Consider the following 25,205-nt stretch of genomic DNA (forward strand, 5'->3'; position numbering starts at 1 on the left):
TTTATTTCATGGTTGTTTCAAAAAAAATTACTAAATGTTGATTTTAATTGTCTTTAATTTTATTTATTTTGTATTTTATTTTTAGCTTTTTTTAAGACTTCATTGAGTTTGAAAACTAAAAAAAAATTCAAAAAGTTGAAATATTATTTGTCAGGGAAAAAAACCATGGTAAACAAATACGGGCAAAACTGGCAAATTCCATATTTTCCCACAAAATTTTTTTGCAAACAAACACTAGCAAATATAATATTTTCCCACTACAGATTTGCTACTAAACAAATACAGCCTAATAAAAGCATGGGCTCAAGCAACACTGAGTACAAATAGTTAATAAACCGTGGTATTTATACATGCCGACATTTCACCATATTCCATAATGTCGGCATTTGTTAAGTAAAAAAAATATAAAACCCTAAAGACAAGGGTTTAACACTTTTAGCCTTCTCCTCCAATTCACTTTGTGTTTCAAGGGTTTAACACTTTATAAAAAAATGGCGACATCAATAGCTTCACAGTTACAAAGACTAAAACCGTTCATGCAAATAGAGCCCGAACAAACTAAAAGACCATTCACTAAACCTTCAATAATCTTCGACCCAAAAGAAGCTGCTGATATCGACCTCGATACCATTCTCACTCTCTCTCTCACAGGTAACAATAATAAATGACACAAAAGACCTCCTCACTCCTTTTTTTTTTGAAGGGTAATTTAGTAATTTTGAGTTTTGCAGGTTTAGAAGCACTGGTTCAAATTGACAACAGTTTTGGGAGTTATAAAAACAGTTTGTTTAGTAGTAGAAGTAGAGATACAGATAGAGAGTTACTGGGTGTTGAAGAGAATAATAAAATTAACGACTCGATTAGTTCGTATTTGAGATTACTTTCTGGGCATCTCCAATTGCATTCCGCTCTCAATACTGTCGAGTATCTTATACGCCGTTACAAGTAAGGTATTATTCATTTAGATTATGAATGAAGGTTGGGTGTGGAAAGTTTGAAGTGGAGTTTTTTTTTTTTGCAGGGTTCATGTTTATAATGTTGATGAACTGGTTCTATGTGCTTTGCCTTATCACGATACACATGCGTTTGTTCGGATTGTGCAACTACTTAACTTGGGGTGAGATACATTGTTTGTTTTTTTGGAAATTGATTATACAGTTGTGAATTTGGATTTTTTTTGTTTTTTTGTTGCAGAAATAGTAAGTGGGGATTTCTTGAAGGTGTTAAAGTTTCTGGTGCACCTCCACCGAGAAAAGTTATTGTACAACAATGCATTCGTGATATGGGTGTTTTAGAAACCTTAAACAGATATGTGAGTTTTTAATTGTTTTATTTGTGCTTCTGTTTGTTTTAGTTTTGTGTTTTTAGGTGAATTTAGTAGTTAAGTTTTGTTACAGGCTTCACCAACGAAAAGATACCAGCCATCAGTGCCAGTGATTAGCTTTTTCACAGCTGTTGTTGTAGAAGTTTTGGGTGCCTTTCCAGTCATTGATAGTGACACTGTGAGAAGAATCTTGCCTTTTGTGTTTTCTGGATTTGAGCCTACATCAAAAGGAGGTCGAGACCACAAGGTGGTATTCTTATGCTATTGGTGCATTTACCTCAACGTGCATTGTGACTCTAAGTTAGAGTTATGATTAGGCTGATAGTTCATAACAACACTTCTTTAGGAAGAAGCTTTAATGCATCCATTTCATTAGAAGAGTGGTATGCTCCATAATTGCCCTACTCAATTTGACAACTTGAATGGTTTTCAAAATTAGTAGTCAGTATATACCTTTGTAGGAATACTTGAGCACTGTGAGTCCGTGATAGAATATATATTTGTCACCTCATTTTTTTTTTGAAGCCAATCTAAAAAGGAAAAAAAAGTGAAAAAAATATAACAAAGGTTTGATAGGCACTTGTGTCATTTTAATTTATTATTTGTTTGTAAATTTTGGCTTCAATGTTGGTATGCTAAAATTTACAAATGATTCGTACTTGCTAATTTTGTAGTGACAATACTTTGTACAGGCAAGTTCTTTGATGATGATCAGTGTACTATCAAACCGAGTGGCATTGTCCCATAAGGTTGTTAAGCAATTGATTGAATCCATTGCTCGGGTGGCTCGGCAAGATGCAAAAGAATCAGCTGACTTGCCATGGGTTCGTATCTTGCTCATGGCTGTTGTCAGTCTTGTTCAGGTACTGGTATCATTACTGTACTTCCCATATTTTCTCTTAGGGCTGGTCTTGGCATCAACTTGATAAACATATTGGTTTTTGCAACAATAATGTTGGGCTGGAAGAAGTAGCCTCTGATCACTATTTTAATGTTTACTTGGACTAACTTGGTCACAACATCCTAATTTGCATACATTATAGTATTATACTGCCCACAGGAAGAGATTTTGATTTTGATTGTGAGAAGTTGTGTGTTGTTGTTTTCTTACTGTATACTATTCAATATTTTATTGAAGGGTAGAAGCAAAGGTTCTCAAGTCTTAGTATAATTTGCGGGATCAAGCACACAACGGGGCTTGTAGAAAATTGGGATCGCTTGTCTTAACTTTCGGAATGTAGATAGTCGGAAGCTTGTTCGGGTCGCCATAGGGGCGTAATTGTATTATAGGTGTTCTGTAGAATGGGCATTAGGACTTGGGAGGTGTCTGATCCTCCAGTGTATAAGTAGTTGCACCCTGTTATTGAGATTCTCTCTCGCATTTGTATGCCCCTTTCATCATTAAAATACTTAGAAAAAGAAAGAAAGATGAGTATGAATATACATGACGTATTTGCTTTTTAGCAGATAGAAAGGCATAAAACTTTTCAAGTTACTTCTCATATTCAGTTTTTACATTGTCTTGGTAAACATGATTTTCATCTTACTTTTTAGCAGATGTATTTTGCCGCAATGCTTATAAAATCTTGTTTTTGCATCTTTGTCTGTCTTTCTCTTGTTCTCCGGTACGTCATTTACCTTTTCTTTTTTCTTCCTTTTGATAGTCACAATCAGTTGAATTATTACCCAAGAAAGCTTTGGAAATTCTCCTAGAAATCAGGTATCTGTTAATGTCCTTAACACAAATTTAACAGAATAATTTAACATTTCTTGATTGCACTTCTGCATGTTTTTAATTTTCCTTAATTTCTGTTCCTTTTCTTTCTGCAGGGATTTTTCAGGAGTTGTTCTCGGAATTTCAAAGGAGTTCAATATTAAGAAATTTCTCTCTGTTTATTTTGGATCATTGGCACTTTACAGGTTTGCTTTGACTTCAATCCTTTCCTGATAAAATCTCTACTTCATGAATGCTGAGAGATTGATTATTACTCTTTGCAGTTCCTCTGAAGATTTCTACCACCTCGCCTTGTTATCTGCTATTGAGACTTTTCCTATCAAGGATTTTATCAGTAGTATTGTTGTTAAGGTGCTTACTTGTTGCTTGATGTTATCAAAGAAAATGGATAGTTCCCAAGTATGCGAATCAGGTAGCTCAGGGCTCTTGTCCCGAAGCTTGTACTTCCATAGTTATGCACATAATTATGAAATTACTTTTTTTTCCTAACGACACTTAACCATGAGTTTGACATAATCCTTCAGGTGGCTGGGCAAAAAAAATATTGATTATTATTGGTAAGATTTATCCATCGGAATTGCAGGAAGCTGTTCTTAAATTCCTTGAGGTCCGTATGTTGTCTGGGCTTTAGTTGTATTCATTTTTTTCACATGATTTATTTTAAATATCTAATGTTATGTTTATTGTAATGCGTTTGCAGGATCCAAAAGTGAAATCCAGCAAAGAGAATCCTATGTTTGAGCATTTGGGCATAGTATTAGGTGGAAGTTTGAATGTCTCACCTGACCTGTCTGATTCGATGATTTGGTTTTCTTTGGAGCATCCGAAGGTATTGTCTTTTGCATTTCCTTTTCTGAGAAGTAGAGTTTGGTACTTCTATAAATACGTTTTCTTTTGGAGAATGAATTAGTAGAGAACTTGAATATATTGATAATAACATACTATAACATACATATCTCAACAGAAGTGAATGCCTTGTATTGCCATTTCATGTAGCTGCTGTTTTTAAGTTGTCTGATGGAATCATATTTTGGTACAGGCTGAGATACGTCGTGCTACGCTGTCCAGTTTGGCTGCTTCTGGTTTTCTGATGCATCAGAATACTAATTCGGAGGTAGCTATGTTGTTCTTTTAATAATAATAACAACAACAACACTAATAACGGTACACTGGTAATAATAATAATAATAATAATAATAATAATAATAATGTTAACAACAACAAATGTTATAGTGTTAGTAGTTTTGATAAAAATAAAATATAATTACTGTGCAACTTTTAATATTTAGTTGTATATTTGTTTTGCATATCTTTTTGGAGTAATTTCATTTTTCTGTCTACCTGCCATTCCATTACTGTTTGGTTATTTATTTCCTTGTGTTTTACTTTAAAAACCTTTACCTCATCCCCAGTTAGCTGTATCTAAAGGAGGGAGAATAACTTGCTCAATTTGACCGTAAGCCGAATTTCTAATTGGTTCCTTTCTCATTTTCTATACCCAAAAGGTGTATTTAACCAACTTGAGAAGGTGTTTAGAAGATTTGTGTGGGTTAGTAGTGAGAAGAAAACGAAAATACATTGGGTGAGATGGGAGAGACTTTGTCTAACCAAGGAGGAAGGAAGTTTTGAATGCAAATAATTAGAAACCTTGACTGAAGCAATTATGTCAAAATGGTTGTAGAGGTGTGGGGAGGAGAATGAATAAATTTGGAGGAAGGTAATTGTAGGTAAATGTAAATATGGAGAGGGGGAGAGTACTGAGTATGTGGAAACCAAAAATTCAATGGTGTCCACAACTGAAAATTCCACAGTAATTGTAGGTAAATGATATTACTTTGTTGAGAGGCATAACTAGTGGATGAGAACAATTTAGGAAAGGTGTAAGAGTTCAATCGGCAGAGGAGCTGATATCTTGCATGATGTATGGATAACGGAGAGACCACTTAGGGATCAATTCTCTACTAAATATGACCTAGCAACCCACAAGATGCAAAAGTGGCGGATGTTATGAGTTGGGGAAAATGGAATTGCCGCGGTGCAAAAAATGTGAATGATTGGGAGGTTAATCTGCTGATTTTTTGGCATATATTTACCAAGATGGGGTGGTGCATGTGCAGGAGTGTGGAAATGGAACATGGCCAACACTTATTTGGTGCATTCATATTCTGGGGTACTAACAAAGAGTAAAACACGAGAAGTTAGAGACCAGTGAAGTAATGGTAACTTTTCCATACCAAAGGATTTGGATGTGCTCTGTTACGTTTATAGTGGCGTTCTTCACTTGGATGGCCTATCTTAGGCGTATCCAACTATTAATAAACTCAATGAAATAGGGAATGGAGCTCAACAATGAATGTGCCACTTTGTCGGGTGGAGGACGATGTGTATCATCCTCTAGTGTGTTGTACGGTGGCTAAGTTTGTTTGGGAATTTTTTCTCTAACATTCAAGAAACCGTGGATGAGGCCGCATAATATTAGGGAGGCCCTAGTTGGAGACATAATGATGGAGCCCGATTCTGCTAGAGCCAAGTGGATAGCAGATCACTAAGGCAGTAGTGTGGGTGCTATGGAATGAATGTAACCAGAGGACTTCTGAAAACATGGAGAAGGCTACACGTAAAATCTTGGAGGAAGTGAAGGAAGTAGTTTATTTTTGGTCTTTCCTCATTGTTAAAGGACTTTCGGTTTCAAGATTTTATGTGTAGGTAGGAGGATATTGTTATGTAATTTGTTTGTATGAGCTGAGGGATAAATGCAATTAGTCTTAGTATCTTGCGTAGTACTAGTTAATTTGTAAGATTGTAACACTACTTATGTGGTTGAATGAAATACAACTAAGATTATAATAATGCTTATTTGGTGGAATGAAATATAACTTTTAATGACAACCCTTTCAGTTTTTGTTGTAGTATATCATACTTTCTATTCTTTCTGTTATAAGTGAGGGTTCCATACTCTGCATGTCCATCTTTCAAGTTTTCTTTTCTTTCTGTTGTGGTCCAGGTGCTTGTAAATGTTCAGGAAGCGATATTGCGGCGTTTTTGCGATGAGGATCTCAGTGTTGTTCAAACAGCTTTGTCGTTGTCTGGTCTGTCCAGCATCATAGATACTCCCAATCTTATTCGAGCCTTAAGAGATATACTTCTCAGATGTGTGGAAAATGTCATGATATGTGAGTAAAGTTTTTCCATTAACATTTTTATCTATCAAGATAACTCAGAAAAACACCCACCTATTGATTTTTGAGCTTGCTATCTAGCTGCTTTATATTCTTGGTCAATTTCATTTGTCTTTTTAAGTTAATCGCGGTGAGAATAATGCAAAGAAGGAAATAAGCATGATTTTTGATTGTAAGCTGAATAGAGTGTTATTGGAGTATAACAAGCTTCAGGGCCGGCTCAAGGTAAAGTGAGGCCTTAGGCAAAGACAAAATATGGGGTCTTTAATGGAGGAAAATAAGATCTAGTGTAAGCTATTAAAAGTAAAATAAAAGTGTAGTAAAAACCCATATTCTCTATTGAACTAACCCATTTTGTAGCTTTTATACATACAGTAAATTGGAAAGAAAAGCTCCAAATTTTGTTATGCCAGAGTAGAACCATGAAAGATTTTTGTTTTTTTAATTTTTTGTGAAACCTTACCTTCTAAATTTGAAACTGACAATCAATAATTAGAGAGATGAAAATAAAGAGGAAGTGAGACGGGAATATGGAGAGAAGACTAAGACAGATTGTTGGACTCTTGATTCGTTGAAAATTATTTATTCATCTCTTATTTTTTTATTTTTTTATAGTTTTTTTTCAAGAAAGAAAGTTGGTTAAATGAGGACACTTATAAAGAAATAAGTTCATGACTCATTTGTGACCGCTAGATTAATGATAATCTTTAATGAACTTTTGGAATGTGTACTTATCATAATTAATGCTCTCTGAAATTTAGTGCGAGAAGAGAAAGAATTTAGTTAATTAGTTACATCGAATGACTTTTATATCCTTGCTTGACTAAAATATTACACAATTGAAATAGGATTTGGTGAAAGTGTAAGGCTAGTTTAGTAATAATGAGGCCTTAGGAAGCCGCCTAACTCGCCTAATGGACGAGCTGGCATTGACAAACTTTCTGTTGGGGTAATACAAGAAGTGTTTGTCATTTATCTTGACTGAGTTATTATCTATCTTTAGTCAAAGATTTGGGAGGAATGGAGAGACATGCCTTTTGGTGCCTTTGTGCTCCAATAAGACCATTGTTGGGCAGTGTGTAACGGGATGCTTGGAGTTTCTTTCTAGGTGATCTTTCTAGGTGCCTTTTGGTTGAATGCGTCTCTATCTCTCACCTATATACGTCAGGCTACCTTGACACCTCTAAATGTCATCCTGAATTGACTCCCATACCAAAAAATGAACTTGCACAACCATTTAGTTACTGTTTTTGGTGGGTATGATATTGCTATCAATGATATCACCTCCACAAACAATCAACCCTATCCATTGGGTCTAGCCTTGTCAAAAGTTGTGTTTAATTTGCCATTTATGATTTATCTAACGGTCCAGAATCTTTCAGTTTCGCAAAGCACTTTTGACAAAGGTATACATACTGAAATGAGCTGGTTTTTTTGTGGATATTCTTTCCATGATAGGGAGATCGTATTGACCAAAAATCAGCCACTAACCCATTATGTAGGTTGACCTCTTGTTATGGGTGTCAATTTAGGATGTCATTTAAGGGTGTCAAGGTAGCCTGACCGCGTATACGAGTTTTCATGATCAATTTCCATTTTGGAATTAAGTTATGTTTGCTAAAGTGTGGCCATCATTGAATGAAAAGTGTTGGATTCTGTTCTCATTATCACTTCCCATCTTTAACAGGAAAGTACGAGTTTAAGAGTTTATATCTATATTCAGGTTATGTTTTAGAAAAAAACAAAAACATGGCATTTGGAGTTGGGAACTAGGGATGAACCTGAAATTTTGATGTCTTCAAGTGGTCCTAAATGAGAAAGTGGTGTTAGTCTGAGCACTGTATTATATGACAATTGTAAACACCAACAAAACCTTATCCGTGAATTAATTGAGAGTTTCTTTTTCTAGGTCCATCTTCGGTCCCATCCGAAGTTTGCAATGTTGCTATCTCATGCCTCGATTGTGCAATTTTGAACTTCCAAGATCAGCATGAATACTCGGAGGGAGTTGCCACCATGCTTTTCCCATTACTTCTGACTTTTCCAAAGGTTATTTTTTTTCCCGCATTTCATTCTTTACTGGTAAGGTGGGGTACATTTCCGTTAATTCTTATGGTATTAAGTATTAACTGTTTATCGTATTTTCTGTGATACCATTCTTGAGTGAAGATATGGAGATTAAATCTGAAGGCTTTGGAGTTGGCTAAGGGAATACAATGGCCATTTTATGTTGATATTTATCGTTCATATGAGTTGTTCTCCACAATAAAAGAAAAGGTAAACATCCCTAGTCCAATGTGATATTTTTAAGTTAATTATTTTCTTAAAGTTCATTCTAGCTGTGTTATTTCATGTATGCGTGATTGTCTACATGTTATAACTATCCCCCCTCACTATAGGTGTATGATGATCTGCTGCCCTGAATATTTTTATTTTGTCAGCTAAATGCTTATTGCCTTTGTTGTCTTAAAATAATCCAGAAACAGGACCCTAGTCTGTCAGTTACTGTTAATATGAAGACTGTGGAAGCTTTGGCTGAAGCTTTCTCAGCAAACCCTGAAAAGCATTTGACTTGGTTGGTTGAATGCTACAATAACATTCCGCTATCGAAAACATTGCTCTTATTGGTTATACTGCAATCCTTTGTCATCAAAGAGCAAGGTACATTTAAATATATCTGTCCTCTATTATGTTTTCAACTCTGGTTTGATACAGTTTCTGCTGCTTCCCAAGTTGTTTCACACTTCTAACTTTTGACTCCATGATTGATGCATGGACTGTTTTGCACTGGCTTCTGAATTGGGTTTGAAATGATTCTCTAGTTGTATCTACCTGTTAGTATTTTAATTAGCATGCAAAGGTAATTGAAGGAACAGAAATATTATGGACTTGCAACTCTATATTATTATTAGTTCTATAAACTTCTTGCACCTAAATCCCATCTCTGGTGTCTGTGTGCATACTATTTCTATCCTTTTTGGATTACATTTCATATCTGTTCCTACCATCATTCAAATCTATGTATCTACTATGTTTTCCCTATAAACTTGCTGATTGATTGTACAAGCTCCATAGTTCAGCTCTAAGCAGCATTGCCTGTCACACTTTACTGATCGCAAAATAAACAACATTGTTTGAGATTTTCTTTAAACCTCATCACATCAATCTCTACTTACAGTTAAATATGGAAATTATAGATGCTATTTTAAATTTTGATTTGCGATTTTGATTTGTTGTATATTGAGTTTGATGAGAGAATCTTTTTGACTATGTTTAACTGTGAATTAATTACGCTCTTAATATTTACTCATATTTGATGTTTTATTTTCCTTATGCAAATATTTGTTGTTAGCTAACATGTCTATCTTGTACTCAGAGCCTGAAAATGTCTTAGCACTATTTCGAACTTGCTTTCCTTTTCTGAAACGGGAGTGGAACCATATTGACTCCTTGGAAGCCATCTTTTTGGAGGAGGAGGTATTAAATTGGTTTCATAGTGAACTATTATTTTGTGTTTTCTGACTTTGGTTTCACTAAGCAAGCTTCTTTCTGCTTGTTACTTTCTTATCTCCATCTTCTTTTGTTTGTTTTTATTCTGATGTAATTCTGTAATTCAAATTAGCAGTTGGACTTAGAAAAGTTGGATGAGGGCTGCAGCAGATTCTTTGCCCAATTATTAAATCCTAATTTCAAGGCGTTGAATACAGATTTACTGATTTGGATATTCTGGAGGATGCTCAAGGCGTTTTCACTTGCACCTTCACTGCATACCTATGTATGTTGGTGTTATATGTTATTATTTTTTATATTTTTATTCCTCTGAAGGGAGTGTTATATATTTGTCTCAAACGTTTTCGTTGTCGGCTTTGGTGGTGCTCATAATCACTAGTTTTGTGTGAGCTTCTTGCAGGTTGGTGCTGTTGACGAACTGTTTGTTCTCTTTGCGGTGTCGCGTTCAAAGAATGTTTTCAAGGAACATATTCATTTACTTGTGCTGAAGTGCAACCCTTCTCCTGTCCAGTTTTTGGCTAAGTTTTACACGGAAGAAGGTCTGGTCTGCTGGCTTCTACACAATTATATGCCTTATAGAGAATGTTTATCTTTGAATGTTCTTCAACTGCAAAATTTAACTTACAGACTCTTTTAATTAATTCAAGTTGTATAGCACTTGTTTCTAGCAGAAATTTTTCTGACATCACATATGGGAATGCTAGCAATCCCATTAGGTTCTTAATGGGGTGCCCATCAACAGAAGGACAAACAAATTGACTTGTGTTTTCATTACACCTGTTATTGAGGAAAGAAAAAAAATTAAATAGTGAATAATTTAAAAAGGAATGAAGGAAGACCCAAAAAAAATTAAATTTGAGACGATGATTTATGCATTTGTTTTATTTTATATTGGCAATATCTGAAGTTCTGAACCTTTCATTCGTTTTCCAAACTATTCCACTCAATTGCTTCAAGTTTAAACATATTAAAAGAAAAACGGAGAGAGAAACAATGGTTCTATTCAAAACCATCTACCACAAAGTGTAATTTAAATCCTAATTTACTCTTTTGCTCTTTTTGATTTTTAATGAAAGAGAAGACAAATCAGCAACATAGAATCTGTAATTTTCTCCTCTTCAATTAAAAATTTAGAAATTTAGGTATATCTTGCTTGATGCTTCTATAGAAAGAGATAAACGAGAAATCGAAAGACGGGAAGAAGGAATGATTTTTCTTTCTTGATGTTCCTTATATATTTGTTTCCTTTTCCCAAGAGTAAAGAATGTTTGTAGCTGCCTGATTTCTTCCTTTATTCTAAGACACTGTACTTCCAAACATGAAACTCTAGATAGAAGTGTTAGAATGGTTGTCTGGTAGTCAGGTTAACATTTTTTGTCTTTTTGTGAGAGAATTGGAAGCCTTTAGTTACATGAAGGGCTGGCTAGCATTCCTCCCTCCAGTACATATACGGTTTCTTTCTGATAGTGCATTTACTGAAGTTGTGACCGATATTTTAAGTTTGTTGTTTGTGGCAATTGTTTAATGTGCCTTTTATAGATTTTTTCATGGTATTGTACCATGCCTTTTGATTGTGGATATAGCTTTTACTCATCTTCATTACTCTATATTAAGTTTGTTTCTAGAAAATACAAGCCTATCAGATATCTGTTGCTGCGTGTTCAAATCCTTATGAATTTCTTGCATGCAGGTTTTTCTGTTTCAGTGCAAGTTGAGAGTCTGCTTTCTTTCGCTACTATATGTTCTCAGACTGCTTCGTCCGAACAGAGTATAAGTAATAGCCATGTGCAGCTCCTGTTGGGGTTTCCTTCAGTATTAGTTCCACTTTCAAGTGATAACCAGGTCAGTTATTTTATCTTTAGAGTTTGTTGTTAGTTGTGTTAGCAGCATTAGGTAAATTTTGTCCTTTGTTGGCATGATTCTTTTCTTTCCCCACTACTCTAGGACACACATTGGGCGCTTTATTGTGCTACTGTCTGGTATATTTTGAGTAGCATGACTAATCCATCTTCATGTTTAGGAAACTCGGGTTGCTGCAATGAAGTGTGTTGAAGCACTCCACATCCTCTGGAAACATGTCAATACTTCGGCTGGGAAAAATGGTAATCTACTCCATGAAGGGTGTTTTTCTTCTTATTTATATATTTAATTGTTTCTTTAACTGCTGATATAAATTTTCTCTGGATACTCATATGTTCTGACATTGTAAAATGACAGGAAACGACAATGTGTTGCAACATAGTAGCTGGCTACCTTTTCTTGGAGAGTTTTTGGAATTGCTAGTCCAACAGAAGAGGCTGATTTTATCAGACAGTAGTTTCCTTAAGTCATTTTTGACAACTTTACTTACCTCTTCCTCCGACAACATTTTAGTGCCTCAGTATACTGATCAGAGGTCATTTTCTTGCAGTAATTCCTTTCTAATATTCTCGTTTACCTCTGTTAGTTTTAATTATAAGAAATATTGATATACAGCATGCTTAATGTTGACATTACTGATCTTAGTATTCAGTAAATCAGTACCATATCTGCACATTTATATTTATGTATTCTTCCTCTCTTAGTATTATAACTTGCTTAGTTGTTATGGTCTAATTACTCGAAACTAGTTTTATCATCACACTAGCTGTGATGAGTGACTTCGCTGCCCAAGTGTTAAACCTTTGTACCTAGTGTCTGTTGTACCTAGTCTGTCGTTCTCTATCTCATGATCTGTGGGCTAGTTGATACACTGGTTGAAGAACAGACAATAGGTAGGAGGTGGAGGCTTAGTATTATCATCCCAAATGGAGATATTATGAAAAAGGCTCCCATATAAGAGTTGATACCCAGTTATTACAACCGTCTCTGGGGAACAGTTTCTCTACTTCCTAGTCCTGAAGAAAATATATTCTTTTTTGTCTGGATAGTCTGCTGAATAGTGATGGATACTAATTCCATATCTCTTTTGTTGCTCTAGTTATATTCTTTTTGAATATTGATATTGAAGTCTGATAAATTTTGGCCTGAAGATGCATTGAACCAAGCACCAGCGCTTACAAAAAGAATTTTGTTTATCCAATTGTCAGTTTGTCCCATTGAACTGCATTCTCTTTTTCTTTATATGTGGTTATGCGAGTTAGGGATCATTTGTGATCTCATACCAAGTTAAGGTGTGGAGTGTCTCTTAGGATTGAACTGTTTGTATGAACATTACCCCTGTTAGGTGATATTGACTAACATAAGTAGGTGAAATATATACTTCACAGAAAAGAAAAGGGCACTACTGAAGTATATCACCGTGCACTAATGGATCTTGTTTTATGTGACTTTAGGTTTGAGCAGCGTACAAAAGAAGCTATCTTCCTTTTTATTTTGAACTCAGCACTCAAACTTTCTCCATTTGGGAAGGTCTGTACCCTTTCCTTTGCATATTTTGTAATATTATTTTTATTTCTGCTCTAGTTTTACGCTGTCTGCAGAAATGCAACTTGTCCTATTTGTTTAACATTTTTAGTTAGATTCTTTTTGTACACTGCTAATAAGTTGACTCATATGAAGCTCATACTGAACTGATACACTTTTGCAGCTTGCGGTTCTATCATTGCTCAGAGGAAAGGGAATCACCATATTGCGTGTTGAAGGAGTCATGTCTTTGCTTGCTGAACTCTTGGAAAGACGCAGAAGTTACCATCTTGGGGTTGATAAATCTTTTCTACCATTGTCAACGACTGAAACTAACATTTTATGCGTTCTACTGGAGGTATTTGATTTACTTTTTTGAGAATTATCTTTGTTTTCTTGATTAGATTCCTTACTAAGAACTCTTTGGTTGCAGAGTTGTGCTGCTCCAAGTGCCTCACCAATTGGCCATAGTCCAGTAGATCCTTTTCTAGAGGCTTTGCAAGTATGTATCTAGTTCTTGTTTTTCACCTTTAGAAAACGTGGTAGACGATCATTTCTTTCCTACTGGACCATGATCTCCAAATGTCATCTATAATTTCTCTTTTAAACTATTTGCACTTTCCAGATGGAAAGTTTTTCCGCAGAAGATCCTGCTGTAGTACAGCCTTGTGTCACAGTTTTGCAAAACTTGAATTCTTCCATGTACCGTCATTTGGAGACTGAGATACAGGTCACTTCTCTTATTTCTTCCATAATCTGGATTCTCTTTCATTTCAGAGTTAGTTTTTATGTTATGGTTAATACTCTTTTTACTCGCCTACTCAGTGAAGATGAAATTTCATGAAAAAGGCAAAGTGGGCCCAGAGAGCCAACATGTGTATGCACACCATGAAAAGAAGAAGAAGTGCCTAAGAAAATATAAATGAATCACCCCATGTCCAAGTACAAAAGACCGTCCCATCCAGCCACAAGTTACTTATAGGGGAAACTTGTAATGCTTGATTGGTCCAGTTCCTGGGTAAATGCAGTCGCTACCACCCAGGAACCTAGTCACATGTCTCTAGAGGCAGTTCACATTTCTGCGCTCCTGGTTTGTCACTTGGGTCAGCATTCACCCTAGATGAAGGGGAACACCGTACACATTAAATGTGGATGCAACTTATTAGCAACTCACTCATGGAGGTGTCCCACTCTAATATAAAGGCACTTGTCCAGCTATTCCATTGATTGGGTCTTTTCCCTGGAAAATAAGCAACTCTCCTAATATCAATCTACCCAAGTGACTTGTATTATTTTATGAAAAATAGTTAAATAATCACATTTTCAAACCATACATTCTTGCTAGTGTTTGACACTTTTATCTGTTGTTATGCAGGATAAAATGTTTGAAGAGCTTGTTTTTCTTTTCAGAAATAAGAATGGTGCTATACAGAATGCAGCTAGAGATGCAGTTCTGCGGATAAATGTTAGCTCTCTCTGAAACACAACCCCCCCCCCCCCCTCGATAAAATTAAATTCATCAATGGATCACTGTCGTAATATTACAAGAAGTAGGCCCCGTAACATGGATTACAGGTACTACGAGAGATACCCTTCTTCCCGATTATTACAGCTATGGTACTGTGTTTACCAATTACACATGAAGTCTCAGAAGGTAACCCCTTTGAAGCAAGGACTAGCACATGCTCAAATACCCCAGCATGTTGAATATAACATAGGAACAGTGCATGTATAGTTATCATATTATTAATTCATAGTGAATTTCACCAATAAAAAAGTTGTGGAATAAGCAGGAACAGTGCTTGTACAATTGAATTATCCCTAACGTCCTATAAAATGTTGGAAGGAATTTTCCTTCATAAGCAGCTGGAGGTTATGCATTACAATTAAAGTTTATTAGTCAGTTGGGGGTTCTTTTGTGTGTTTTTGGTTCTTCTTTCTTAGCTTTAGGGTTGTAATAGTGATGTTGGGTGGCGTGTTTGTCTTGAAGAATTAGCTTCTGGCTAATAATTCAGGTGTTGATGTAATTATGTATCCCTTTGATTATGTTAATATATAAATAATTACATATCCAATAAAACATAAAAAGGAAAGCTAGTTGTATGTGAACGAACAAGTTTCGAGCTGTTTGTGTGCCTTCACTTAGATGCCCCTGATTTTATGGTGGTTTCCATCAGAAACCCAAAAATCCATCAAACAATAAATTAATGTATTTTGCTGTCTGCAATCCGAATTCCTTGTTTCTTTAGTAGTTTGATTATAGAAATGCAAAATAATTAGTGGTGAATTCTCATGCCGTTGACTTGTATGAAGATGTCTACACAAGTTGACATCCAGTCAAATTTGGCTGGTGAATGGGTGGGAAAGAAGAAGTTTGTACTTCTTACTACAGATCTGGATGTTGAACTGATCTGTTTCTAGTAACGGTATGTATATGAATGCTTAGTCAAACTTTAAGTTGTGGTTGCTTGCATACTTTCTTCACTGCTCTGAAGTCGCATGGATTTTTTTTGTAAAATTAGAAAATATGATTATTAAAGAGATGGGTTTCCTATTACGTAGTTATGGGACAGTATTGTGAGTTGTGACACTAAACATTTATGCGCTTAAATTTTGCAGGTTACTTTTTCAACTGTGATAAGACTTCTTGACTTGATTATTGTGGAAGAGGATGATTTAGTTGATCTATCAAGCGGAAAAAAGAAAAAACGATCCACGAAAAAACCAAGTGCTAACAATTATCAAAATTTGTTTTACAAATGGGGGAGCCGAATATCTTTTCTTGGTTCTCTCCTCGATGTGTTGCTATTGAAGAAAGATATAGAGAATAGGTTTGTCTCTGCGACCATTTTTGAATTAGCTAGAGTTATTCAATTATTGCATGAATGTGATTTGTGGTCTGGAAATGTGTCAATGGAAACATATTGGTCTGTGAATTGCAGGACTGCTCTTACAGGGCCCCTATTCAAGCTTCTCAGTAAAGTTTTTAAGAATGAGTGGCTTCTTGGGCTTGTTGAGCAAGATAAGAAGTGGTTGGGAGCCTCATCCGGCGTTTATGAAACTAATATAAGTACAATCTGTTCCATCCAACAGACAGTATTATCAGTACTTGAGGATATCACTGCTTCTCTGTTTTCTGACATTCTAAAGGTCTGTTCTTTGTTTGAGTTTCAAGTATTATTTTGGATAGAGTTAGAATAAGTTTCTTTTCCTTTTGTTGTTGTTTGTTTTGGATCAGTAAAATAGAGTCAAGTTTTGTTAATCCCACTAAGAAGTGGTTGTGATGTCCAAGATGGAGACTGGAAAAAAGAAGGAAGAAAATAAGAAATATAGTTAATCCAGTGAAAATTCTGGCCACATGACACTGCCCATTAGGGTGTCCCATCTAAAGACAAAGTTCCTGAATAGTGTATTTTCCATCCTCCCAACCCTTTGACTGAAATGATGACCTCCTCCAAAGACAGCGATTTGCTACCAAATATGTCTCCTGTTTCTTCGTAACCAGAGGCATCACGTGAAAGAAAATGGGATAGTGTTACACGATCTGCTAGCCTCAACTTATGAACTCACTGGACTGAAGTTGCTAATAAATCCTTCGCTAAGTAGGAGGTCCTAAAACACCAGACTGATAGACAAACTTACACCACACCTCCCAAGAGCAGCTAGAATGAGTGAGAGTATGGTTAACTCTCCACCAGATATACACGCTGAAACTCCTGAAAGCAACAACAACTATAATAAGTTTCTTGGTTTAAGTTTCCATTATTTGTATATAAATTCTCTTTATCTCAATAGATGATAATGTTTTTTTTCTTTTTTCAGGATGACATTCTTGAGAACTATGATATAAAAGTATTACTTGAATGCGCACATGCTACCAAGGATGCAGCAACTCGCAATCATATATTCTCTTTGTTATCTTCTATTGCAAAAATCAACCCAGACAAAGTCTTAGACCATATTATCGGTATCTTTAGTGTCATTGGGGAATCGGCTGCTAAACAGGTCTGAATTGTTTCAGTTTAACTTTTGTATGCCTGTTTCTTGTACCTGTTGGTACAAGGTGTTTTATGCTTAGTTGACAATTAGCTGGACTCTTTTTCTGATATGTTTTCGATATGTCACTGTTCCTTCCACTTCTCTGGAAACTAAATGAGAACTAATTCTTCAGACTGACGGTCATTCACAACGAGTGTTCGAAGATCTGATATCCACAATAGTACCGTGTTGGCTATCCAAAGCAAACAACATAGATAACCTGCTTCAGGTACTTGCTAATGCTTAATTGTTTTGATAAGGACCGTTCATTTGGGTTTCGTAGGTTTTGATTCCCGAATTTCTGCTGATTCTTGATATGTAATAACAGATTTTTGTAGATGTGTTACCTGAAGTTGCTGAGCATAGAAGACTGACAATTATAGTATACTTATTGAGGTATTGCTAGTGGGATATGCTGTTTCATACTTGCTTAATTCTTAACTTAAGCTGACATGATGAACTTACAGGACGCTTGGAGAGAGAACCAGCTTGGCTTCAGTGCTTGTTCTACTTATTCAATCGGTGGTGGCGAGGAGAAGTAATTCTGCTTCTGATGAAACTATACATAGTGAGTGGGAGTATAAGTTCACCATGCAAGTATGCGACCAGTATTCTTGCATGATATGGCTTCCTTCTCTGGTTACACTCCTGAAACGAGTGCAAATTTGTGATCAATCTCAAAATCAAGGTTCAGAGTTACTGCTTGCTATGCAATTTGTACTGCATAAGTTGCAAGACACCGAATTAATTTTCAAACTTGAGTCACGGGAAGATTCGGATGAAATTCAGGTTTTTTTTGCTCTAAACTTTGCACGTTATTACTTTTGTAGAGCTTTCTGATATCTAAATAGGGTATGATGCAACTCTCTTAGCTAACCGTTGATATCTAGCTGTATATTCCCCTAAAGTGCTTATTACCACTTCTTTCTCACATCAGAATGCTGGGCTACTAGAGAAGTTTTACGTTTTTTCAAGTGTCACTTGGTTTTCAGCCTAATTTATATTGTCTGTTTAAATTTTGCAGAAGTCACTTGGGGTACTGATGGAGCAGGTTGTCTCGCACTTCCAACTTGTTCATGTCAGTAGCAAGCTACTAAGTGTTCCCCTTGTTGTCCAAAAAGAACTTAAGACTTGCATCCACTCCATCTTGAAGACAATTACCAAGAGAATGCTCCCGTCATCGTTCTTTGAAGGCACAATTCTGTTGCTGGGGCATGCAAATGGAAGTTTGACAAAGAAGGTGAAGAGTTATTCAGGATTTCTATTCAGTGCAACTTAAACTATTCACAGAATCACATTAACTGTTGCTCAATCTATTCATGTTGTACTGGTGCATCCTTCTAAAGATCTGTTTCTTGGGACAATTTTTTTTGTGAAAGGTTGTGAATCAGCTACTATTTAGGAAAATAGTCTACTTAGTTAGATGAACTGAGCTGCCTGTGTAATTGTGTCCTTTTTAGGGTGATCCTTTAAGGAGGTAAATGGTAAAATGGTTATCATTAGTAGATTCAAATGTTGGCACTGGGTTCGCTGTAGATGACATGCACATAATGTTCTAAAAATGTGTTCTTTGGGTAATTAATTTGATAGTGTCGAGAATATGCTTTCAAACACACTTTTTTCCCCATCATTAAGACATTAACCAGTCATTTATGATTTTTCTTGAGCAGGCTCTTGGGTTCCTTTGTGAAAGTGTGAATAATAATGCTATGATCAAACCCAAGCATATGGAGAAAAGAAATAAGACTCAAAAGTCAACCCGTTCTTGGCTTCATTTGGATGAAAATTCTGAAGAATCCTTTGTCAAGTTGTGCTTGAAAATAATTCAAATAATTGAAGAATCTGATGATCGCGATACTTCAGTAAAGCTGGCAGCAGTTGCTGCACTGGAAGTTTTAGCTAATAGATTTCCCTCTAAGAGTGCAGTCTTTGAATCGTGCCTGAAATCAGTAACAAGGCAAATTGGTTCACAAAATTTGGCTGTGTCTTGCAGTTGCGTTCGTGCCGCTGGTGCTTTGATAATTGTGCTTGATATTGGAACGGCATATCGTGAACTTCCCAAAGTAATGGAAAATGTGTTAAGCAAAGCTCGTGATGATCTACGTTTGGCTAAAGAGCTAAAACGTAGTCATGGTGGAACCATATCTGGATCTTTGAGTTTAAAGGAGTCTTTTCCGTTTTCTATTCTTATTTTTCTGGAGGCTTTAGTAAAGAAGCTCAAGAGATTTTTAACTCCCTTTCTTAAAGAAATCTCAGAGTTTCTGGTTCTGCATCCGGAATATGTTTCAGGATCAGATCTAAAGGTTCAAGCAAAAGTGGATTTAGTGAGAAGACTAATGATTGAGAAGATTAAAGTAAGGCTCTTTCTCTAACAGATCCTTGAAACAGAATCCTTTATGATTTTTGTTTCTTAAGCTTATTTCATGTGGAAATTACTACTTACACTGTTCATGTCCAATTTGCAATGTCTCAGGTTGACCATATTCTTGATCCTCTGCTGAAAGTGTATCCTGAAGCTGTCGAGTTTGACGAATCAAGTGTATCGATATATTTTGAGATGCTAGCAAGTTTAATTGGTAGAATGAAGAGATCAAAAATTGTATGCAACTATGAAAAGATATTCAGTCAATGCTTGCTTGCGCTTGATCTCCGTCGTACACTCCCTGGATCCATTAGAAATGTCCATCTTGTAGAAAAAAGTGTTATACATGCATTGGTTGTTCTGTCATTAAAATTAACTGGTACCATGTTTGAGCCTCTTTTCATTCGAAGTCTTGAGTGGGCGGAGTCTGATGGAGAAGGAAATGGATATATGGACAACAGGAGTTTAGATAGAATTATTTCTTTCTTCAGTTTAGTTACGGAGCTAGTCGATCACCAACGGTGAGCAAATATTTTATGTTTATTCTATTTGTTCCACCTTGCATTGATTTCTCCTGTCAGTTGAAGTCTTGTCCAAATTCTCGTTAACCATTAGTTTTTGGGTTGAGTTTTGTGTTGTGAACTCCTGTTCTTAACCAAAACTGAGCTCAAAGTGTACCACTATCCCATGTTTTGCAAGGGAAAGGTGATTGGGAAGAGTGAAGATATCGGAAGCTAAGGAGAGAAAAATTCAGCTTAGGGAGTTGCTTGTAATATTGTTTAATCAAGTGAAGCTGATTATTTCTTTCTTGTAGTATGTGTGCATCACTTCAAAATGGGCACTCTAATCTCTGTCAAGGGGGATGAATGAAGCCTTACATGATGTTGTGATGTCTAGTGTTATTTTATGCTAGTTACTCATAGATCTATGTCGGAGCTTACTATGTTAATATGTTAGGGGTACTAGAAGACCTACATTGTAATGTTCTCATGGTTTCTCACCATATTCATGCTTAATGCAAGGAATGGAGTTGTAGAGCATGCATTTCCTTCAATTTGTAAGGTGATTTGGGTCATTGGTTACCTTATCTCTCACGTATAATGGTCTAACTCTATTACTCAGGTGTAATAGTTCTAACTTCTAAAGGTCATTTCCCATGGTTAGTGAAACTTGAGAATGACTTCCAAGTTACTTGACTTTCTAATTTTAGTATGGATTTGAGGTATTACCTTTTAGTCAAAGTAATGAATACAGGCGTTTTCATTGCAGATCCTTCTTTATTCCCTACTTCAAGTATTTATTAGAGAGTTGTAAACGATATCTTACGGAAGGCCAAAGCACACAATCTGCTGGTGGGGCCCAAAAGAGAAAGAAGGCCAAAATCGAGGGAGCAAATGATAGCAGAAAAGAAAGCGAGAATGCCCTGTCTCCTAAACAGTGGCATCTGAGAGCATTGATAATATCTTCTCTGCAAAAATGCTTTGTTTACGACAGCGGAAGCCAAAAGTTTCTGGATTCACCAACTTTTCAGGTTAGTGAACTCAATACGACAACGTTTCTAGACACTTAAGATTTAGGAAGTTTATAGGAGGGATTTCAATTATGTTTTCGCTAGTGCATTCTAGATCATTAAGCTTTTTATGTTTCCTTTCCTATTACACTGGTGTTCTTATTCACCTGATGCAAACAAATGTGGACTGTGGTTTCCCTGTGATCTATGCCACACAGTGTCTTCTTCCTACAGGCACGATGGGATTGCCATACCCTGTTAGAGGCTGTTACCATATGTACATACCTTCCTACCTCCCTCATGTTGAGTTGTTGACTACTTGTGTGCCTTGGGCCGGAAGTGTTTTTCATTCACAGGCATTGGAATGTGTGAATTGTTAGAATATGGTTGAGATCTTTTAAAACCAACCTATTTCATCACAATTTCACAACCAAAGAAATGGATTTGATTAATGGCAATTTGAAATTTATATAGAGATTAACAGAGTAAAGCTATTCAATATGTGTGCATATTATCTCAATTTGTTATTTTTTTTTCCTGATTTTTCCATTCGTGAGCATAATTATGCTATATTCATTTGATATAATTTGAGTGGGAGTTATAATCATAACCGTGACCGTCTTTGGTTTGTGCTTTATGACAAGTTCTAAACTTATGAGATTTTTCTATATCCTGACATTGACTCTTACTTCTTTGTTCTTTAATCTTCAATTTCTGTTTTCTTTTTTATTCATTCCTACTTGCATCTCCCAGGTGCTGCTGAAGCCCATTGTCTCACAGCTGGTTGCAGAACCACCAAATTCTGTAAACGAGTTACCCAACGTACCATCTGTGAATGTAGTTGATGACTTGTTGGTTACGTGCCTTGGTCAGATGGCTGTCACTGCAGGCTCCGATCTTCTGTGGAAGCCTTTGAACCACGAGGTGAATAAATATCTTTCTCTATCACTGCGTTATTTCTGACTACCATTGGCATTTGCCATTTTCACCATGCCTATTGCCAACTGCAATATGATCATATTATTTGCTGAATGTATCTTTCTAAAATCTATCCTTGGTGGACTTTAAAGTATCTAACTTGATGAAATGGTTCCCTATTTTGTAGCAAGACCAAGCACATGCTTAATTGTTGGATAAATCTAAAAGTAATGAGTTATTGACTAAATCTTGTTCCTAAACTTATTTAATTTTCTTGGATCCTGAATAGAGTATATTTCTCAAAAGGTGTGTGTGGGATTTGTTTAAGATTAGGGGGCTTAAGTAATTTCTTATTTATTAAGGATTTTATCAAGAAAAAGAGACCTTTTGTTGTGGTATCATAAAGTCACAAGGTCGCATTCTCTCTATCCAGCTTTGCTGCGTCGAGAAATATTCTGTATTCCAACTTCAAATACTTACCCCTGATTGATGACATTTTATGTACTACACCCACTTCTGGTCCTGTTATTTGTTTGCCAACACTGCCTTTTATCTTTTTTTTTTGCTCGGTAAAATTGAAATCTCATTAAAAGTGAAAAGAAAATAAAATAGGCCTAGAGAGCCTACTATTACAAAGAAATAAAATAAAACTAAAAACATAGTCACTGGAGACTAACCCAAGAACTACAAATTATTCTACTTCTAAATACAAAAGCCTATCCCACCTCACCACAAAATACTCAAAAGGGATACTCCTAAACTCTTTAATAATCTTAGACTACTGAAATAATAAAGCCTTAATACATATGATAAGTTCTTGTTTAGATGCGGAAACGCCTTCAAAGTGTCGACGATTTCGCTCAATCCAAATACCTTATAGAATAGCAAATGGTAACAAGCTCCAAAGACGATTGCCTGATGAGGTAAAAGGACCATGACCCCAACCCTTCAACAAATCCACCACTAGCCCATGACTTGCCCAATAAAAATAAGACTCTAAATGGAAAGAAGACCAAATGTTCCAAGAAAAAGAACACCCTAACAAAACATGATTTACAGATTCATCATCTTTCCTACACAATTGACTGTAGTTAACAATTATTTTTTTACGCTTCCGAAGATTATCAATGGTAAGAATACGCTCTAAGGAGACTGTCCAAGCAAAGAAAGAAATTTTGGTGGGGACTTTAGTTCCCCATATATGACTAGACTAGGAAAAGAGGGAATAGGAGCACAACGATTATGAGAATTTGACCAACACTGCCGCTTATCTCTGGTAGATACTGTTGAACTAATGTCAATCAGCCGCAAAAAGAATCCAGGTCAAGTGCGACAGGAGTGGCAGGTGTTACCAATCTAGGACTTTCCTACTCTGTCTGACACATCTTGGACGGGGACAGAAAATTCTAATCTGATGAGACATGATTGTTCTATCAATGATCTGATGGTTCATTAGGATGCATTCGACTTTCCAGTTATTGTTTTCTATTGTGATTTCATGTTGGTTTTGATGCTAGGTGTTGATGCAAACTCGAAGTGAGAAGATACGGTCTCGGATTTTAGGCCTGAGAGTTGTGAAATACTTTTTGGAGCATCTAAAAGAGGAGTATTTGGTATTCCTGCCTGAGACTATCCCCTTCCTTGGGGAATTACTTGAGGATGTTGATCTGCCTGTTAAAACTCTGGCACAAGAAATTCTCAAGGAGATGGAGATCATGAGTGGCGAAAGCCTCCGCCAGTACCTATGATGATCATTATCATGGATATTGGAAAGATCTTGCTGCAAATGGAGATGTTGTTGACTGAAAACCTAAAACAGAAATGTAACTCCGTAAGAGATTGTAGAATATGAAGGGAAATAATTTCGATATGTATATTTTAACCCTACTTTGTATATTTTAGCCAGATCACGGATCGTGTTGTGGTCAAATTTTGGGAAGAGAAATGCATAAAAGAAGAAATTGTCCCTGAATGAATGGTATACCGAATGTAACAGTTGCCAAATATGCAATAACTGATAACAAGGGTTTTTTTTATATGCTTGTATTATTCCTGTGCTGGGCTCTAAGCTTATCTTGGGAACGACATTGGCTATCTGAATATTCTTCCAGTTGAAATTTCAATTTCAATTTCAATTTCTCAAAGTTCTGTATGTAAGTTCAGCAAAGTGAGCAGTCTACCATTGGTTCATGGTAGATTTTGATGCGATGGATTTTAGAACCCGGTTTTATATCGAAATCGGACAGGGTCGGTCATACTTAAAGTCATAAACTTAATACACATAATATGCATTTAGCATTACAGGGAATTAGCTCATGCAACTGTGACCAGATTGATTTCTATCTAAACCCCTTTAAAGGAGCGTGCCCAAGCTGTTAAGCCTGGCTTTAGCCACCGTTACATAGAAGCTTTAACAAGCTAGCCTTCCACCGCCATACCATCTTACCACTTTCGAACACATGGGCTTTTTAGCCTTCTAAGCCTTTGAGCTGTGATTCCGTTGAACTATCCAACCGGAATGTAACACATTTTCTCTTAGCTACTAAAGCCTGGAAGCCGTCGTTCTACGCTGTTCTTATCTTCTGGGCTTTTAATCATCGTAATATAATATAGAAACCAAATCTCTTTTCTCGCTAAACTCAAAAAAATCAACTATTCTTCTCTTATCAGGAAACCCACAAATCTCCTCCACTCTTCCTTTCCTCGCTAAACCCAAATTACCTACACTCTATTGTCGATGGATTCATCGCCTACTGTGTTTTTTTTTTTTTTTTGTTCAACAGGTTGTTGCACTATAGCTAAGTGGAACTTTTTTTTGTTGTTTTACTCTTTGCTGGATTTCTTTGAAGAAGAACAAACAAAGTCAGAATTTACAACTTGGGTGCTCTGTTCTTTGATTTTTGTGCGATAAATGCAAACCCATCCATTCTGTATCGATCGAACAATTTGTTCTTTTTAAATTACAAAATAAGCAGAAGAAGAAAGCAAGTAACAAGATAAGATGACTGTTTCTTTCATTGCTTATTGTTGTGTTCTTATTTGATTCATTATTTGATGTTTGTTGGAATGTTAGTTTTTTTTTTTTTTTTACAAGGAACCATTCCGGACAGTCTATTGAGAATGAGTGATAGAAATGTCAGCTTTTTCCAATTCTTTTTGCTGTTGGTTTTGAAACCCACTTCACGGCAATTTGAGCCACTGCTCTCTTGCCACATCCTAACATGTGAGGATTTCGTCTTTGTCGT

At 36.0% G+C, this 25,205-nt stretch overlaps 1 protein-coding gene across 3 annotated transcripts; it reads left to right on the forward strand.

The window, feature by feature from the left end:
- Positions 1 to 431: 431 nt before the first annotated feature.
- LOC147512807 (ARM repeat superfamily protein) lies at positions 432 to 24,104 on the forward strand. 3 transcript variants are annotated; one of them, XM_086595812.1, is made up of 39 exons: positions 432 to 651; positions 732 to 945; positions 1,022 to 1,117; positions 1,195 to 1,312; positions 1,398 to 1,571; positions 2,017 to 2,187; positions 2,989 to 3,044; positions 3,155 to 3,244; positions 3,323 to 3,471; positions 3,584 to 3,666; positions 3,760 to 3,888; positions 4,099 to 4,173; positions 6,064 to 6,232; positions 8,148 to 8,287; positions 8,408 to 8,515; positions 8,719 to 8,899; positions 9,615 to 9,715; positions 9,861 to 10,013; positions 10,149 to 10,287; positions 11,439 to 11,590; positions 11,769 to 11,850; positions 11,966 to 12,143; positions 13,063 to 13,138; positions 13,317 to 13,490; positions 13,566 to 13,634; positions 13,758 to 13,862; positions 14,508 to 14,597; positions 15,752 to 15,963; positions 16,075 to 16,282; positions 16,955 to 17,137; positions 17,304 to 17,399; positions 17,499 to 17,566; positions 17,638 to 17,959; positions 18,195 to 18,410; positions 18,841 to 19,524; positions 19,644 to 20,053; positions 20,802 to 21,063; positions 21,796 to 21,966; positions 23,478 to 24,104. In XM_086595812.1, the coding sequence occupies exons 1-39, from the start codon at positions 492 to 494 to the stop codon at positions 23,706 to 23,708; spliced, it is 6,495 nt and encodes a 2,164-aa protein (XP_086451938.1). In that variant the 5' UTR covers positions 432 to 491; the 3' UTR covers positions 23,709 to 24,104. The 3 variants fall into 3 exon arrangements, with proteins under 3 accessions (XP_086451938.1, XP_086451939.1, XP_086451940.1); XM_086595813.1 differs by having other exon boundaries at positions 9,864 to 10,013; XM_086595814.1 differs by lacking the exon at positions 432 to 651 and having other exon boundaries at positions 826 to 950.
- The last annotated feature ends 1,101 nt before the right edge of the window (positions 24,105 to 25,205 follow it).

Source organism: Coptis chinensis, chromosome 3, assembly GCF_015680905.1.
Source record: "Coptis chinensis isolate HL-2020 chromosome 3, ASM1568090v1, whole genome shotgun sequence".
NCBI lineage: Eukaryota > Viridiplantae > Streptophyta > Magnoliopsida > Ranunculales > Ranunculaceae > Coptis > Coptis chinensis.